Source organism: Zingiber officinale, chromosome 6A (genome assembly GCF_018446385.1).
Source record: "Zingiber officinale cultivar Zhangliang chromosome 6A, Zo_v1.1, whole genome shotgun sequence".
Lineage (NCBI taxonomy): Eukaryota > Viridiplantae > Streptophyta > Magnoliopsida > Zingiberales > Zingiberaceae > Zingiber > Zingiber officinale.
Window position 1 is genome coordinate 108,474,225 of NC_055997.1, and position 17,997 is coordinate 108,492,221.

Consider the following 17,997-nt stretch of genomic DNA (forward strand, 5'->3'; position numbering starts at 1 on the left):
CCCGACTTCTTTGCAGGTTCACCGGAGGACCGTACGACCAGTTGGAGATCCACGTCAGCGGCTCGGTGAGCGCCACGTGTCCAGCGTCCGTTGATTCAGCTTTCGGACAGGATCAAAAAAAAAAAAAAAATAAAAATAAAAATATATATATATATATATATATATATATATATATATATATATATATTTATTTATTTATTTATTGAATGTTATGCTCTAACTAGTAAAAATCAGTTTATGAAATGAAGATACCTCAAATGCTCATAAATATTTTGCATATGGGCATTGGCCAAGAAAAAAAGTGAAAACATAGAAAATCCTAAGATTAAACAATTAAGGTCTAACAAGATTCACATTAATTTCTCTATAATATTTCTAAAATTTGAGATAAATCATCTGTGTTATTATATTTAGACAATCATTTTTACTACACACTATATCAACTATCCTAAAATTTTCATTATCTTTATTTTCTATTATTTTCTTCTCTCTTTTTCATTTTTTATTATTTTTTCTCTTCCTATATAATATCTACTTTATAATATCATTTTTTTTACGTAAAATATAAAATTTAAAATAAATTCTGTATTTAGAGAAGCTGACGTAGATGCTCTAATGATGCATAAGATGACGTATCTCTAAATTATGTTTGGAAAAGAAAAATACAATGAAAATAAAGTGATACGAAGCTCCTTCTCATAAATAGTTTAATTTACTTGACCTAAATTAACTTTCACTTGATTATATGAAAAAAACACTTCTCATATTTAACCAATAAATTTCTTTTGTTTTTTTCCTTTACTTTTTCACTATCTTTTCCTCACCATTTCCTTCCCTCTCACTATATTTTCGACCATAATAAAACTCTTGACTAAAACCATGAATAACCTCAATATATCCAAGTCGAACCTCACTTGCCTCGACAAGTAAGCATACCAAATTTCATGGTTGACAAAATGTTGACCCAGAGCTAGTGTCGTTGTTCATGGAAATAAACACGCCACAAATTCCTACTACTTTCCTCCCTCACAATCCCATCAGTCATTGTGAGCTATATGGTCAAAGCATTAGATGAAATTTCCAACACACCACTACCTTCCTCTTCCTCATATATACCCCCTATAAATACCTCCATTTATATCAAGCTTTTCAGCCATTATCTGATCTTCAATTCCAAACTCCACACTCATCTCAACTCCCTTCCATCCACTCATGGGGTTCATTGCCTTTCCACCAAAGTAATCAATCATTTAATCTAACTTAATTCTTCACTCTACTTGTTTTTTTTTTTTTTGTAATCATAAATGTGAATCTTTTTCTCTTTTATAAGGTCAATTCATCATCTCAAGGCAGGGCCTTCATGCATTATCAGAAAACAAGTCAAAATGGGTAGACTGATAGTGTTTTTTTTTTGTCACTCTCTACTTGTCTTTTTTTTTTTTTGATCTTCTACAAAATATTTTTAGGCATAGTGTGCCATTTAAAGGTTGCTCGCAATGGAAATATGGAGAAACTTCAAAATGGATATCTGTTTCCTGAGGTAAAACATTAATCAGAAATATAGTTCATTGTTATTATTATTATTATCAGTGTTCTTTATTTATTTATTTTAATACAACAAAAAAAGATTTCAATGAGGCAAATGGTTCATATGGAGAAGTATCCAAATGCCAAAATCATCAGCTTGGGGATTGGTGACACAACTGAGCCTATTCCTCTCATTATAGCATCTGCTATGTCCGAGGTACACTTCAAATATATTTCTTGTATTTTTCTTTCTGACTTATATATTTGTAGAAACATATTGCTGTTTATTTATCATTCTAAAAGAAATTTCAGTAATTTGTTTTTGTATTTTCTTTCTGAAATATAATTAAAATCATTATCAGAAATAAAATCTCCTACAACTCTTTAAGAAATAACTTTGGTAAATTATACACTTTCAGTTTTCTTTTTTGTTTTCAGAAAAGAAGAAGTAATTTGATACTGATAATCTTTTTTTTTTCAGTTTTATATTTATCAGATTAAGGAGACAAAAGCATCTCTGACTTCTTTGGGATTAAGTGAAGGAGTTTATAAAATAAAGAGGGGAAATTATGGGACAATAACAGAGGTCAAACTGAGAGAATAAGGGCTCTGTCTATCGACTTGTGTTCTTTGGTTGCTAGATTTGACTGGAAATTTCCAGATTTTTTTTTTGAAAAAAAATTCTTTAACAGATAAGGAAGCATGTTTTTTTTAATACGTCCCACGTTGAGAAAGGTTTAAAAAATAAAAAATATCTATATCTAAAAATAAATTCATAAGGATTTAAAGGTTTAGATTAAAATGGAAAATGACATATAATTATAGAGATATATGATTTTTTTTTTATTCTAACAAGTGACATCAGAGTAATAGGGTGTCATGTATGATGAGCTTGAATGAAGTTGAGGGGAGGCTTAGAACCAATGTTATCAAACTCGCGAGTTGACTCATAAACTCGTACAAAATCACGAATTTACTTATGAAAATTGAGTGAAGTCGTGTATTAAAGTAAAATCGGATTAAAATCATAAAATCGAATGAAAATCATAAAATCACATTTAAACTCATAAAAACATAATTTTTGAGATAATTTTATCGATTTTGTGTCGTTAATAAAGAGAACCATTTTGGGCAAACGATATCGTTTTGGGACGATTTTAGATTTGCATTTGTCTATGAATGATTTATATTGATTTGTTATCTTGTGTTTTATTTATCTTTGAACTTAAGCTTTAAACTTTAATTTATATTTATGTTGTATTTTCATGGTAAGTATTTAGTTGTTTAAAAGTTTAAAATTATGAATAGTTTATGATTATATGAATTAAAATGTTATATACGTAGATTTATGTTATAATTTGAATTAAAATATTTAATGATGAATTAAAAAGAATATATAATATTTCTTTTAAAATTGATTTAAAGTATGATATAAAATTTTATGATTTTACGATCCAATTTTATGACTACTCTAACGATTTTATCTAAATTCTTAATTTTGACAACATTGATCAGAACAGGTCAAAAGTGGCTGGATAATTGAGAGACGGTTCAAAATAGATCAAGAGTGATTGGATGTTTGTAGGGAGGTGCGGAGTAGGTCACTTGAGAGAGGTTTGAACCATGAGAGTATTGTGAAGATATAATTAAAGTCCCATATTAAAATATATGAAGAAAGATTATAGATTTAGAAGATGAAACAATGGAATGGAAGATATTTTTATTGCTAGGAGGGTTAAGGGTCAGGATAAAGTGGAAAATAGATATGCTAATTCTTTTATTTATTTGTTATCATTATCATTTGTTACAGTATTCTCATCAACTCTCCACCAAGGAAGGCTATCAGGGATATGGAGCAGAGCAAGGAGATAAAGTAACCAAAACCAACGTTACCTGCAATGTTTTTTTTTTTTTTTTCAAAAGTGTTTTAATTTTTGTAAAACAAATGAACACAGGAACTGAGGAAGGCAATTGCAGCAACTATTTACAAAGACATGGGCATCAAACACACTGAAGTCTTCATCTCAGATGGTGCACAATGCGATATCTCTAGAATTCAGGTCACTAGATTTTCATATTTTTAGAAAGAAAGAAAGAAAGAAAGAAAGAAAAAAGAGAGTTCATTTCTTAGTTCTTACTCTTTTAACAATCCTTCTCTCATTTTTTTTCAGCTGTTGTTCGGATCCAATGCCACAATTGCAGTGCAAGATCCCACCTTTCCAGTAATTTCAATATATACATCATCAACGCTATTCAATCTCTATTCCAAACTGATGAATATTAATTTTTTTCCAGGCTTATGTGGATTCGAGCATCATAATCGGGCAGACAGGCGAATTCATGAGGAGCAGCGGCAAGTACGGAGGGATCGAGTACATGAAATGCGGGCCGGAGAACTCCTTCTTCCCTGACTTCGCCGGCGTCCCGAGGACCGACATCATCTTCTTCTGCTCGCCTAACAATCCGACGGGCCACGCCGCGTCGAGGGAGCAGCTGGAGCAGCTGGTGGAGGTGGCGAGCAGGAATGGCTCAGTCATCGTCTACGACTCTGCTTATTCTGCTTATGTTTCAGACGGCAGTCCTACTTCCATCTACGAAATCCCCGGCGCTAAAGAGGTAGCCATAGAGATCTCATCCTTCTCGAAACTCGCTGGATTTACCGGCATCCGTCTCGGATGGACAGTGGTGCCGCACGAGCTTTCATTCTCCAATGGCTTCCCCATTCACAAGGACTTCGACCGCATCGTCTGCACGTGCTTCAACGGCGCGTCCAACATCGCACAGAGAGGTGGCCTGGCGTGCCTCTCGAAGGAAGGCAGCAAGGCCATGAGGAAGGTGATCCAAGTTTACAAGGAGAATGCGAGGGTGTTAGCTGAGACATTTGCTTCGATGGGTCTCCAGGTTTATGGGGGCAGTAATTCTCCTTATGTTTGGGTTCACTTCCCTGGAAGGAAATCTTGGCAAGTTTTTGCTGAAATCCTCGAGAAGACTCACATAATTACAGTGCCAGGGAGTGGATTTGGCCCTGGTGGCGAAGGCTTTATCAGAGTTAGCTCATTCAACAGCAGGGAGTGCATCCGAGAAGCATGCCACAGGCTCAAGAACTTTCTCTGAAAGCTTCAGCAACTTTCTGAAAAACAAAACAAAACTATGGAATAGAATTCATAAAGGTCACAAGAATGTTTGCTTGTCAGTTCAGTTGTATCGTGATCCTCATGAATTGAGGAGAAACAATTAATCACCATTCCCTTTGCTTGCCCAAAGTCACAATTAGATCTTAGCAATACATGAATCACGAACTCAGTGCCTTTCATGTATATCCAAGTCAGAGATCGTATCGAAGAAAGAAAACACTCAAAGATAAGGTTTCAAGAAAAACACACACACACACACACGCTTTTCAGACCTTGATTCATGAAATCTTCTGATATAATTGAGGAAGGTCAAAAGGGCACTTGCAGGTGTGATAGTTGCTTCAGCCACTTTGTGTTTATGGACCTACCAAAGGCAAAATATTTGACCTGAAAATATATAAAAACAATACCACAATTGAGAGGCTATAAGTACTTCCTGTGACTCGAGAAAAGGAAAAAAACAAAGAAGAAGAAGGAAAGTGATGTTGTCCCTTGGAGCCAGTTATGCTCAGATTCATCTTCAACAGGAGAAGTGCAAGCAGAAGATGAAGATGAAGAGGAAGAAGGAAGGACAGATGAAGGCCAAGGAAAAGAAGGGAAGTAGTGAAGGAAGAATCTACCCTTGTTCACCAATTGAAGAAGCCAAGGCTGAACAAACATGAAAGGAAAGCTGGAAAGAGGAAAAAAAAAGTTTAGTATCTTGTTTATGCTTGAAGAACCTCTTGTTTCTTTCCATGCTAGTAAACATGCCTTTGAAGTCATGGTTAGTGAATGTACTTGCTACATGTTTTACCGTTTGATGGTTCTGTTGGTGCAGCGGAGTGCCGGCAAGAGGGGGGTAAATTGCTGTAAAATAGTAAATAAAAATACCCTCCTCGGATTTCAACTCAGAAAAGCAATAGTGTAATGATAACAATTAAATTAACAGAAGTAAAAAGAAACTCAGCAATTAACCTGGTTACAACCAAAGAGGTTGTTAATCCAGGGCGATGAAAAAGCGCACTAGAAGAATCTCCTTTACTGAAGGCGGAGAAGCCTTTTACACTTTCAAAAGCTCAGAACTATTGCTAGGAAACACTACAGATTGAATGCTTGAGTTGTTATTTAATTCCTAGCTCCAGGGGCCTTTATATAGGCCCTGGAAATTCTATCCCGAGGCTCCAAGGCGCCTCCAACGAGGGTCCAAGGCGCCTCCATGGGAGTCAGCGGATAAAACTTTATCCGCGCGCAGAACGGTCACTTTGACTGGTTGAAGGCGCCTCCAATCAGGCTGAAGGCGCCTCAAGCCTGGCTGAAGGCGCCTCCAGCCGGGGCCTTCAAGCTGGCAGCTCAGCTCCTTTGACTTCGTTTCCAGCTTGTTGCGACTTCCGATGCTCCGATCTTTTGGGTGATTGTGTCCAACCGAAATAGGACTCACCCGAACCTAATTTCCGGCCTTCCTTGAGCAGCCTTCCGTCCCGGCTTAACGTCCCTCGAACGCCGCGCACGCTCTTCACGCCCACCGGAGTACTCTTCCACAGCTCTCTCGTCCTTCGGACGCACTGAGCCCGTCGGCTCCCTTCCCGTGCCGTCCTTCTCGCTAGCTGCGTCTTCCGCTCGACTTCCTGTGCTCCTAAGCTCCGGCACACTCAGACACAGGGATCAAACACAGCAGGACCTAACTAACTTGGTTGATCACATCAAAACTACCACGGGGTCCAACAATCTCCTCCTTTTTGATGTGCATCAACCCAAGTTCAAGTTAGGGTTAAAAATAGACATAAAGAGTAATTTTAAAGAAAAAATTACTAAACTAACAAGTTAAGCATAATTTTTGCAATTAGTAAAATTGCAACACTTTTTATAAAAATAATAACAGAAATTTAAAATTTTCTAACTTCCCCTAAACTTGTACTTTTCTCTCTCATTTGATCACAGCAAAAATGAGGTCTTAAGAATTCTCAAGTAAGATTGAAGTTTTTGAAAATTTTCTTAGTAAAAAATGATTTTTTTTAAAAAAAATTGCTAAGTTAAAACAAATTTTCCAAAAAAAATTTAAGTAAAAAAATCCTAAGTAAATGTTCAAATATTCCCAAAAAAAATTCCTAGGTCAAGTGAATGATCTTTTAAAATTTTCCAGAAGAAAATTTCTAACCCAAAAAAAAATTAAGTTAGAATTTTTAAAAAATTTCTAAGGAATTTTTATTTATTTTAACAAATATTTGATAAACTTTCAAAGCATTATTTAATTTTTTTTAATGCTTTTTCAGAAAGTTAATTAAACATTTTCTTTCAATATTTTAGGTTCCAGGTCTTGGCGAGACACTAGGCCTTCTTGGTTATTGGAGCAACAACCACTTCCTTAGACAAAGCTTCCATAAAGAATTTCAATGTTTAATTTTTTCACTGTAAGCTTTAATTTTTTGAAAAATTAATTAAGCACAGATTTTGGAACCCAATAGAGGTTCCTACCTACAGGATTATTCAGATACATAGGGGGTACATAATTTTTGGGTATTCTTCTAAGTTGACCCTGATGGTTTCTAATGTACCAGTTCAATTTTTCATAAAGTCTTAATTTTGAATTTGGAAATAGATTTAAGCATGCAACAGATTTCAGTTTTTCAATTTCTAATTTTAATTTATCATTTTCTAATTTTACACTATCATACATTTCAAGTGGACATGCTTTTGCTAATCTCATTTTTAATTCTTTATTTTCTTTTTCTACTTCGAATAAGTCTTTAGAAAGCGATTTAATAAATCGAAAAGACTGAGAAGGAGTTAGATTGCGTACCTTACTTACCTGATCTGGTGACGCTCCCCCTTCACTGCTGCTTTCTTCTTCTGATGTTCCTCCCCCTTCATCGATGCTCATCTCTGAGCTTGAGTCTTCTTCCGGTTGATGGTTCGCCAATAGCGCTAACCCCGAGAATTCTTCGATGTCCGACTCAGAGGTTGACGAATCTGACCAAGTAGCCTTCAGATTCTTGTGCTTGGAGGGTTCTGGTTTCTTGTATTTTGGCTTTTCCTTTTCTTTCTCCTTTCTTTTCAATTTTGGGCAATCCTCCTTGATGTGCCCTTCTTCATTGCAGTTGTAGCAACAAACCGTCCTCTTCTTTCGATGATGCTTCTGCGATTTAAATTTATTAGTGCTGAAAAACTTATTGAAGCGTCTTACCAGTAGTGCCGCTTCGGATTCATCGACTGAGGCTTCGGAGTCAGAACCGTTTACTTTTTCCTTTAGAGCTATGTTCTGACCGGTCTTCTCTACTCCATTTGGCTCTGAAACTCGAGATTCATGAAGTTCAAAAGTCGAAAATAACTGTTCTAATGTACTTACCTCGAGGTCCTTAGAGATGTAGTATGCATCTACTAAGGAGGCCCACTCTGGAGTTCTCGGGAAGGCATTGAGCGCGTATCGAATGGAATCCCGGTTGGTTACCTCTTCTCCAAGGTTCGTTAGTTGCATTATCAGCTCCTTGATTCTAGCTTGGAGTTGCACTACCTTCTCGCCTTGGTTCATCCAGAGGTTCGTTAACTGGTTCCGGAGGATGTCGCGCTTCGATAGCTTCGCTTCGAAAGTACCTTCGTGAAGCTCCAGGAATTTTTCCCAGAGATTTTTCGCTGAGTCGTAGCTTCCGATCCGATTTACCTCCTGCGGCGGTAGAACGCTGAGTAGGTGGAACTCAGCTTTTCCGTTGACGACGAAATCTGCTTGCTCCTTTTTCGTCCAGGTATTTTCCTCCTTGTCTTTCGGTACTGCATAACCATATTTCATTATTAAAAGAATGTCAAATTCGGTTTTAAAAAATACCTCCATTTTGCGCTTCCATGTGGCGAAGTCTCCGTCGAACTTCGGGGGATGGATGTTCGCTCCGGCCATCGTCTTGATCGTAGTGCTTCAGTTGGCGGTTCGTCATTCTGAGGCGATTAGGCTCTGATACCACTTGTTGGTGCAGCGGAGTGCCGGCAAGAGGGGGGTGAATTGCTGTAAAACAGTAAATAAAAATACCCTTCTCGGATTTCAACTCAGAAAAGCAATAGTGTAATGATAACAATTAAATTAACAGAAGTAAAAAGAAACTCAGCAATTAACCTGGTTACAACCAAGGAGGTTGTTAATCCAAGGCGATGAAAAAGCGCACTAGAAGAATCTCCTTTACTGAAGGCGGAGAAGCCTTTTACACTTTCAAAAGCTCAGAACTATTGCTAGGAAACACTACAGATTGAATGTTTGAGTTGTTGTTTAATTCCTAGCTCCAGGGGCCTTTATATAGGCCCTGGAAATTCTATCCCGAGGCTCCAAGGCGCCTCCAACGAGGGTCCAAGATGCCTCCATGGGAGTCAGCGGATAAAACTTTATCCGCGCGCAGAACGGTCACTTTGACTGGTTGAAGGCGCCTCCAATCAGGCTGAAGGCGCCTCCAGCCTGGCTGAAGGCGCCTCCAGTCAGGTTGGAGGCGCCTCCAAGCTGGCAGCTCAGCTCCTTTGACTTCGTTTCCAGCTTGTTATGACTTCCGATGCTCCGATCTTTTGGGTGATTGTGGCCAACCGAAAGAGGGCTCACCCGAACCCAATTTCCGGCCTTCCTCGAGCAGCCTTCCGTCCCGGCTTAACGTCCCTCGAACGCCGCGCACGCTCTTCACGCCCACCGGAGTACTCTTCCGCAGCTCTCTCGTCCTTCGGACGCACCGAGCCCGTCGGCTCCCTTCCCATGCCGTCCTTCTCGCTAGCTGCGTCTTCCGCTCGACTTCCTGTGCTCCTAAGCTCCTGCACACTCAGACACAGGGATCAAACACAGCAGGACCTAACTAACTTGATTAATCACATCAAAACTACCACGGGGTCCAACAAGTTCAAGTTCTGATGTACTACTAGTTTATATGGCAATTGTGCATTTTCTTTAACAATTTCAAACCCCTCGACTCTCAAGATATTGACTCCTTGAGCATTTCCATTTTTCCCCCTTGATATTGTTATAAAATATAATTAATAGATAAGAATGTCCTAATTTTAGATTAATATTGGCAATGACAATTAACAAATAGAACAGTCAAAACAACTGCAATTATTGTTAAATCAAGGCCAAGTCATACATAAAAGCAACCACAAATATAACAAAGTCAAGTCAAACCACTACAATTATTAAAGGCATTTCCTCAAAAGTCTCTATTTTGTTTCACATACACTGTGAAAATTAATGACCTTTTATAAAGCAAGTACCAAATTTTGAGAATTATTGGCACAATCTACTTTGGTTTAAACTAAGGGCATTTTTTTTTCAGAAAAAAACTCTTTTTATCCTTTAATCACTTATCAATTAATAATAAATTGACATGGTGATTTATCTGTCTTTATATAATCTAAGAATGGAATATGAAAAATATCTAAGATGAACATAATAACCTTTTGCTAAAATGATATATTTTTTCCCAAATATACTTCTTGCATATAAAATAGAAATAATAGATAAGAGTGTCCTAATTTTAGATTAATATTGAAAATGACAATTAACAAATAGAAAAGTTAAAATTATTGTAATTATTGTTAAAAAAATGATATGCACAGGGAAAAAATCTTTTAAAAAATATTCAAGGATAGACACAAAATAACAGACCTACAAAAAGTAAAAATAATAAACCATAAATTTATATGTCTATCCCTAAATTTTTCTTTTCTTGCTCTATTGTTAAATCAACGCAAAAAAGCAACCACAAATATGGTAAAGTCAAGTCAAACCATTACAATTATTGAAAGCATTTCTCATAAATCTCTACTGTGTTTCACATGTATTGTCCAAATTAATAACATTTTACCCAAAAAAAATACTAAATTTTGAGAATTATACTTTGGTTTATGTTAAGGGCACATTTTCTTTAGAAAGAACTTCTTCTGCTTTGTAAGCACTTATCAATTGGTTATAAATTGATCTTATAATTTATTTCTATTCATATAATCTGTAATAGATTGTGAGAAATATTTAGGATGAATATAATCATCTTATATTAAAAAAAAATATTTTTCTCTCCCAAATATACTTGCCGTCTATTTCAGCCTAAATTAAAGTAACAAAAAAAAAAAATCTTATTTAAATCCAATCAAATCAAAGCAACAAAAATATATAAAACTTAATTATTTCGTTAGAAAAGGTATTTATGATCTGAAGAGCTCAATTTTAAAAAATGGTATGTTATTAAAATCATGATCTTTTAAATTTATTAATCCTAAACCCCTCGACTCTGAAGATATCGACAAACTTGACTCTGAATAAAAAGGTCTAGGTTGAGAATTTTTGAAAAGGGAAGATGGTTTTAGATTAATATTGGAGATGACAATTAACAAATAGAAAAGTCAAAACCACTGCAATTATTGTTAAATCAAGGTCAAGTAATACATAAAAGTAACCACAAATATGATAAAGTCAAGTCAAACCACTACAATTAAGGCATTTCCTCAAAAGTCTTTATTTTGTTTCACACACTGTCCAAATTAATGACCTTTTATCAAAGAAAGTACTAAATTTTGAGAATTATCAAAGGGCACAACCTACTTTAGTTTATATCAAGGGCACATTTTTTTCCCCAAATATACTTACCGCCTTCAACCCTAAATTAAAGTGAAAAATTATTTTTTCTTATTTAAATCGAATTAAATCAAAGCAAAAAATATATATATAAACTTAGTTATTTCATTGCAAAAGGTATTTATGATTGTAAAGAGCTCAGTTTTTTTTTAAAAAAAATGTATGTTATTAAAATCATGATCTTTTAAATATATTCATATTAATATTCATATTTTTAATTTTAATTTTAATTTTAGAACTTTAATATTTTTTTAAAAAAAGATTAAATTTTTTTATTTTTTTATTTTTAATATGTAATTACAAGAAAATAAGGAAAAAAATGAAATAAAATTAATAATAATAAAATTATCAAGATCTTTCATTTAAAAAATATTGATGATCTTAAAAATCTAAAATGTATGTCAAATTAATATGATTTATTCTGAAAAATCTTTTTAATTTATATAGTAATGGTCCTAAAGAACTTAATTTTATTCTAAATTTATATAGTTATATCCATAGTGGTCCTCTAAATTTATCCATATTTTTATTTTCAATTTTGGAACCTTAATACAAAATAAAAATTACAAAAAAATATTAATAAAAGTAAAAAACAGGTTTCTATTTTTTTAATAGCTAATTATAGAGAAAAAAAGAAAGTGAGATAAAACTAAAAATAAAAAAATACTTTAATATTGGTATTCTTGGGTCAAAACAACACTATTAGTTGCTATTTTGGTTAAAATATTATCACCTTAGTGTTGTTTTGGTTGAAACATCGCTATCTTTTTTGGTTAAAGCAACACACCTTGGTGCATAATGGAATATCAAGATATATGATCTAATTGATTATGATCATATCCGTAAATATCGACTGATAATTCACCAGTGAACTGGTTAATAGCCTATTTAACCATCAATAGCTAAATGATAAGGACGATGACGATATGATCTATAACTTGGGCAGAAGAAAAAGGACAACTAAAAAAGAAAGTTATGGTGATAGCCAGGGAGTTCCCTGATGTAATCATTTCGACGCTCAAATTGGAGGAGAAAGATGAAGATTAGAATTTTAATATGTAAAACGATGTATTTGTGTATGCATACCTAGAAGTTGTGAAGGGCCCTCTTTTATAGAAAAACCACAGAATTTTTTTCATTTTTATTGTTACGTTGTTCTTATTTAATTACCTAAATAATATAAGATTTAGCCAAGCCATTAGTCAGACTAATAGGTTCTTTCCTTCCATTCTTGTTTTTATGCTAGTTATTCCTTAAATAGCATAAGATTTAGTCACATCATCGTATTTTTTCTAAAATAACAAGATTAACATACTTTCTTCCCGTTTTGATATTTCGTCTTGTGTTATTGAGAAAATAGGAAGTCCAAGAGGCTGGTGAGCCAAGAACCCCGAGAGAGTAGGGAGCCAAGAGTCCTGAGAAGGTCAGGAGTCAAGAGTCTTGAGTGGTTTAGGAGCCAGGAATCTTGAGAATGTCAAGAGTTGCAAGTCCCGAGTGGATTGGTTGCTAAGAGTTCTGAGAATGTCAAGAGTCGGGAGTCATGAGTGGGTCGGGAACCAGGAAGCCCAAGGTACTTTGGGGCAGGAGGCTCGAGAGGTTCTGAAATCGGGAAGCCCCAAGAGCTGAAGAGCTAGGAGTCAAGCTTTGGACCTGTCTTTGAAACTACTTTGGCAGCTTCCTCATCATTTCATCTACGTGGCGTCTTACTAATCCTTACCCAAATTAGATTATTTTCACTCTCTTGAATTTTTTCATGTCCCAAAATTCTTGACTTATGGTTCTATCTCTCAAAGACACTGTCAAAATTTATTTATTTATTGACATAGTATCATATCTAAAGCACGGCATGGAAGACACTGGTCAATGAAACTAGCCTGATGAAATATTAGGGGGTTTCATAAATCCCTTAAACACGGGGAGTTCAACACCTTCTCAAGCACAAAAATCTACGAGTATTGGTGCTTCTAGAAACTAAACTCGATAAAGTTGCTCTTGACCTGATATTATGCCAAAAATTCGCAGGTATAAGCACTGTAAATAATTTCAGCTATTCTAATCATGGGCGTATATTGCTTATTTTGGATGTATAGTGGATTGTTGTGGACATTATTATGGCTATTGATCAATGCATGCACTGCCATATCAAATGTCGAATTACTAGGAGGGGTTTCTTGGTTACATTCATTTATGAATTTCATGCTATAGTCACTCGAAGATTGTTATGGGAGGGATTTACTCAACTTAGCGAGAACACAAAGGTGTTAAAGTGTATACTAAAAGCCTAGTTTTTTGTAAATATTTATTTTGAAATAAAAAATCACATTGGTCAAATGTCTACATTTATATGCTAAGTGTAGTTGTTCAATTAATTTATATTGTAGATAACATGGTGTGTGGTGCCACACACAAAAGATCATGTTATCAATTCCTTATAAATTATAAATAGTAGCTCACGACTAAGATAGAAAGGAACAAACCATTGGAATAGTCGTAGTGTAATTTGGTATTAGTTTATCTTAACTATAAAATTACACTAGTACACTCTGAGTATATTGAGTAGAACCATTTAAGGTAAGTTCTTTTTATACTGACTGCATAAAAGAACAAGACCTTTGTTATTATGGAAGTGTGTGCTCTTAATCCAGATATAATAACAAGCACATATATCTAGTATTTATTTCTTTGACTTATCAAAGGGTGTGATTTAGTTCGATAAATCAATAGGTCCGATAAGTTGGGAAATGATATTATTTATAGTGTGTGTTGTTGATTATAGAAGGAAACTGTGTCATAGTAATCTAGGTTAATAATGTCCCTAAGAGGAACTCATAAGGATTATCATGTAAACCCTGCAGGTGGACTTAGTCCGACATGACGATAAGATTGAATGGTACTACTCTTGGACTAAGATATTAATTAAAGTGAGTTGTCAGTAACTCATTTAATTAGTGGACATTCGATATCTTAAACACAGGGAGATTAATAGACTCATTATAAGAAGGAGCCCAAAAATATAATTTGGGATTGGTGCGCTAGTTCAATAATAATTCTTTAGTGGTATGAATTATTATCAATGAAATTAAGTTGGGTGTTCGGGGCGAACACGGGAAGCTTGATTTCATCGGGAGACCAAAACTAATTCCTCCTCTCGGTCTAGCTCTATCGTAGCTTCTTATTTATAAAGTATTATACCCACTCATACCCACCTTCTTACCCACCTTAAGGTGGTCGGCCAAGCCTAGCTTGGAGCCCAAGCTAGGGCCGGCCAAACCAAGGTGAGTGGGTTTCATTTGGAGGCCGACCCTAGCTTGAACCCAAGCTTGGTGTGGTCGGACACATTAAAATAAAAGGATTTTATTTTTTAAAAATCTTTTCTTATGTGGAAGCCATGTTTTTAAAAGAGAGTTTAAAATTTAAATATTTTCTTTTATAGTTTTCTACAAAAGATTAAGTGAAAGGTTTGATATCTTTCCTTATTTGTAGTTAAAAGGAAGATTTTAATTTTTGATAAAACTTTCCTTTTTTGTAACCAATCCTCATGATTTAAAAGAGAGTTTTAAAATTAAATCTTTTCTTTTATAGTTTCTACAAAAGATTAAGAAAAGATTTGATATCTATTTGTAGATTGGAAGGAAGATTTTAATTTTAGAGAAAACTTTCCTTTTTGTAAATCATTCACATGTTTTAATAGAGAGATTTTAATTTATAAAAGTTTCCTTTTATGACCAACCATTAAGGGAATTTTCAAAAGAGAAATTTCTATTTAAAAATTTCCGGAAACAAATTATGAAGTTTTAATTTTGTATTTAAAACTTTCCTTGTTTAGAGGGATTAAGGTGGCCGACCATATATAGTTTGAAAGGGAAATTTTATTAAACTTTCCTTTCATTGGCAAAGAGAATAAGAAAGTTTTAATAAAACTTTCCTTATTTGCCAAAACCAAGGAATATAAAAGAGAAGGTAGAGGTGCCTCACCTCATAACAATATCTCTTCTATTAGTTCCTCTCTTCCTTGGTTGGTGGCCGACCCCTCTCTTCCTCTCCCTCTCCTATTCTTCTTCCTTGGCCGACGACATCTTCATCTCAAGGAGCTTGGTTGGTGGCCGGATCTTGCTAAAGGAAGGAGAGATAAGAGGCTTTGTTTCTTAGCATCCCTTGGAGCTTGGTGGTGGCCGAACCTCATCTTCTCTTGGAGTTCTTGTGGTGGCCGAAACTTGCTTGGAGAAGAAGGAAGCTTGGGTGGTTCTCGTCTCGGTAGATCATCCCCTACACGACGTCCGAGATAAGAAGAGAAATATGATAGAAGATCAAGAGGTTATTGCTTACAAAGAAAGGTATAACTAGTAATTTTATTCCGCATCATACTAGTTTTCTTTGTATAGATTTTGAAATACCAAACATAAGAGACATATGATTCTAGGTTTCGAATTTGTGATTCGAGTTTGTGTTCTTTTATTTTTTTTCGATCTTGTGATTCGATTGTTCCTTTTGGTTAAACCTAGGGTTACTATAAGGAAATTAATTATTAAATTTCATTGAAAGGCTTTGTCTAGGAAGTGGTGGATGCTCCCATACCCAAGAAGACCTAGTGCCTCGCCATGTTTAACCTGGAAGCCAATATCTGAAATTAATATTTAATTGAATTTGTAACATGGGTGGATTTGGATCAATAATGTTAAGTATCATTTGTGATCTAAGTCTAAACCTCTAAGAACAGATAAGTTAAATTTGGAATCAATAATGTTAATTTCCACTTACTATTCCTAATTTAATTTCTAAAGAACACAATAGGTTATTAGAAATGGTTCAGGACTTGTACAAAATTTTTATACAGGGGAACCAGTATGATATTCTGAGTATCAACTAACAAAAGGAACCATGGTTGCTCATGGGGAATTTCAACACACTACTATCGATTCATGAAAAAGAAGGGGGGCTTCCAGTCAAGAACCATGAAATTAAATGAGATATCTTCAACATTTTGTTCAAATGTGCGGTTTAGTAGATCTTCGGTCAATAGGTTGGTATGGTCTCATATAAATTGGATAGAGCTTTGATAAATTCATATTGGATATTGGCAAATTATGATAGCTATGCAAAGTTTGCAGCCCCGGTTGCCTATCGGACCACTCATGCGACATTGTACACACCCTAGTTCGAGATTAAGACCCTAACTGACCCTTCAAATTCTTCAACATGTGGGCACTGCATGGGGATTTTCAAAAAGTGGTGGCAGACTCAAGGCATGCCTCACTATAGGGAATGTGCAATTTATGCTTAAGGTGAAACTTACTCGGTTGAAGGACCGGTTGAAGGAGATGAACAAAGAGCCTTTTAAGCACATCATGGAGAATGTGTGGTGGGTAAAAATAGATTTGGAGGAAGTACAACAAGGAATTCTAGTAGGATGTGATATTCTTACGAATTATAGGCACATACGGAAGCATGCCACTCTACTTGCAGAGGTAGAAAAACAATTCTATCAATAAAGAGTGAAAAATGTCTATCTTAAGAACTCGGATAGATGCACCAGATTTTTTCATGATGTGGTCGTGAAGAGGAACAACAAAAGGAATGCTATAGTTACACTCATCAAACGAAATGGAGACCAAACATCAAGCTTGGAGGAGGTGATAGAGGAGTTTGCGGGGTTCTTTCACTCTTTGCTTGGGCAAACGACATAATGTAGTCCCATAAACAATGCTCAGATTCTCGGACGATAGCTAACTAATGATCAAGCAATGGATTTAATCAAGCAAAAAGACAAGGAAGAGATTCGGGCAGCCTAAATGACATTAGGAGTTGTTGGTGCAATTTTCCTAGGTTAAGGTTGACCAGTTTGACTAAGCTTGAGTTGGCTCAAGCTTCAGTCTTGATGTTTGAGTTTTGATGTTTGACAATATATAGAGATTACAGGTGCAATTGTCCGTTTGGGGAGATTGGTCAAGTTTGACCATTTTGATGCGAAGAAGAGACAAGTAGGTCAAGGTTGGCTAGATAATTGGCTGGGAAGTCCTAACAGGAGGTTAGACAAGGGCAAGACCAACGGGAAGATTGGAAGAAGTAGAAAATCTAAATGGGTCAATATTGACCAGACACTTGAAAGTCCTGGTGAGTGAAGTCAGGTAGTTGGAAAATCTTGGTGAGTGAAGTCAGGTAAAAAGTCCTAGTGAGTAAAGCTAGACAGATGAAAATCTAAGTCAATAAAGCTAGGTGATGAAAGTCCTGATGAGTGAAGCTAGGTGGAAAGCCCTAATGAGTGAAGCGAGGCTGTGAGGAAGTCATGGTAAGTGAAACCAGGTAGTTGAAAGTGCAGGTGGGTCAATGGTTGACCAGACACCTGGTGATTGGAAGTCCAAGTGAGTCATGGAGGATTGGACACTTGACATGAGATGGAAAGTTCAAGTGAGTCAAGGTTGACTGGACACTTGGCACAAGGAGAAAATTTCAAGTGGGTCAAAGGATTGACCAGACATTTAGTGAAGAAGTCCCAGCAGGTCAAGGTTGACAGGATGCTAGACAAGGAGGAGTCCCAATATGTCACGGTTGATCAGATGTTGGGTGAAGGAACCCTAGACTTAGGTTTGGAAGTTAAGGTTTGATAATCGATTAGGATAATCGATTACCATGTCTTAAGCGATTGTCCTAATCTCTTAAGATCAGTAAGCGATCAGCTTGATCGCTTAAGTCAGAATTTCACGAGGCACAGTAAGTTTCAGCTTGGCTTAAGCGATTAGGTTGCTTAAGCCAAGAATTCACGAATGCACAAAA

The 17,997-nt window shown here is 35.6% G+C and overlaps 1 protein-coding gene across 1 annotated transcript; it reads left to right on the forward strand.

Moving 5' to 3' along the window:
• The first annotated feature begins 1,164 nt into the window (after nt 1-1,164).
• On the forward strand, nt 1,165-4,927 carry LOC121997352 (aminotransferase ALD1 homolog). The gene is made up of 8 exons (XM_042551717.1): nt 1,165-1,238; nt 1,331-1,389; nt 1,467-1,540; nt 1,628-1,744; nt 3,338-3,400; nt 3,483-3,587; nt 3,699-3,749; nt 3,823-4,927. Exons 1-8 carry the CDS (start codon nt 1,213-1,215, stop codon nt 4,639-4,641), a joined length of 1,314 nt encoding a protein of 437 aa, XP_042407651.1. The 5' UTR covers nt 1,165-1,212; the 3' UTR covers nt 4,642-4,927.
• Nucleotides 4,928-17,997: the final 13,070 nt, after the last annotated feature.

What these genes read in the sequence shown, in the direction of transcription:
- LOC121997352 (XM_042551717.1), top strand. Translation starts at nt 1,213, where the DNA reads ATGGGGTTCATTGCCTTTCCACCAAA. An exon ending in ATGGATATCTGTTTCCTGAG is followed by an intron (nt 1,541 to 1,627) that starts GTAAAACATTAA and finishes CAACAAAAAAAG; the next exon opens with ATTTCAATGAGGCAAATGGT. An exon ending in GAGCAGAGCAAGGAGATAAA is followed by an intron (nt 3,401 to 3,482) that starts GTAACCAAAACC and finishes AAATGAACACAG; the next exon opens with GAACTGAGGAAGGCAATTGC.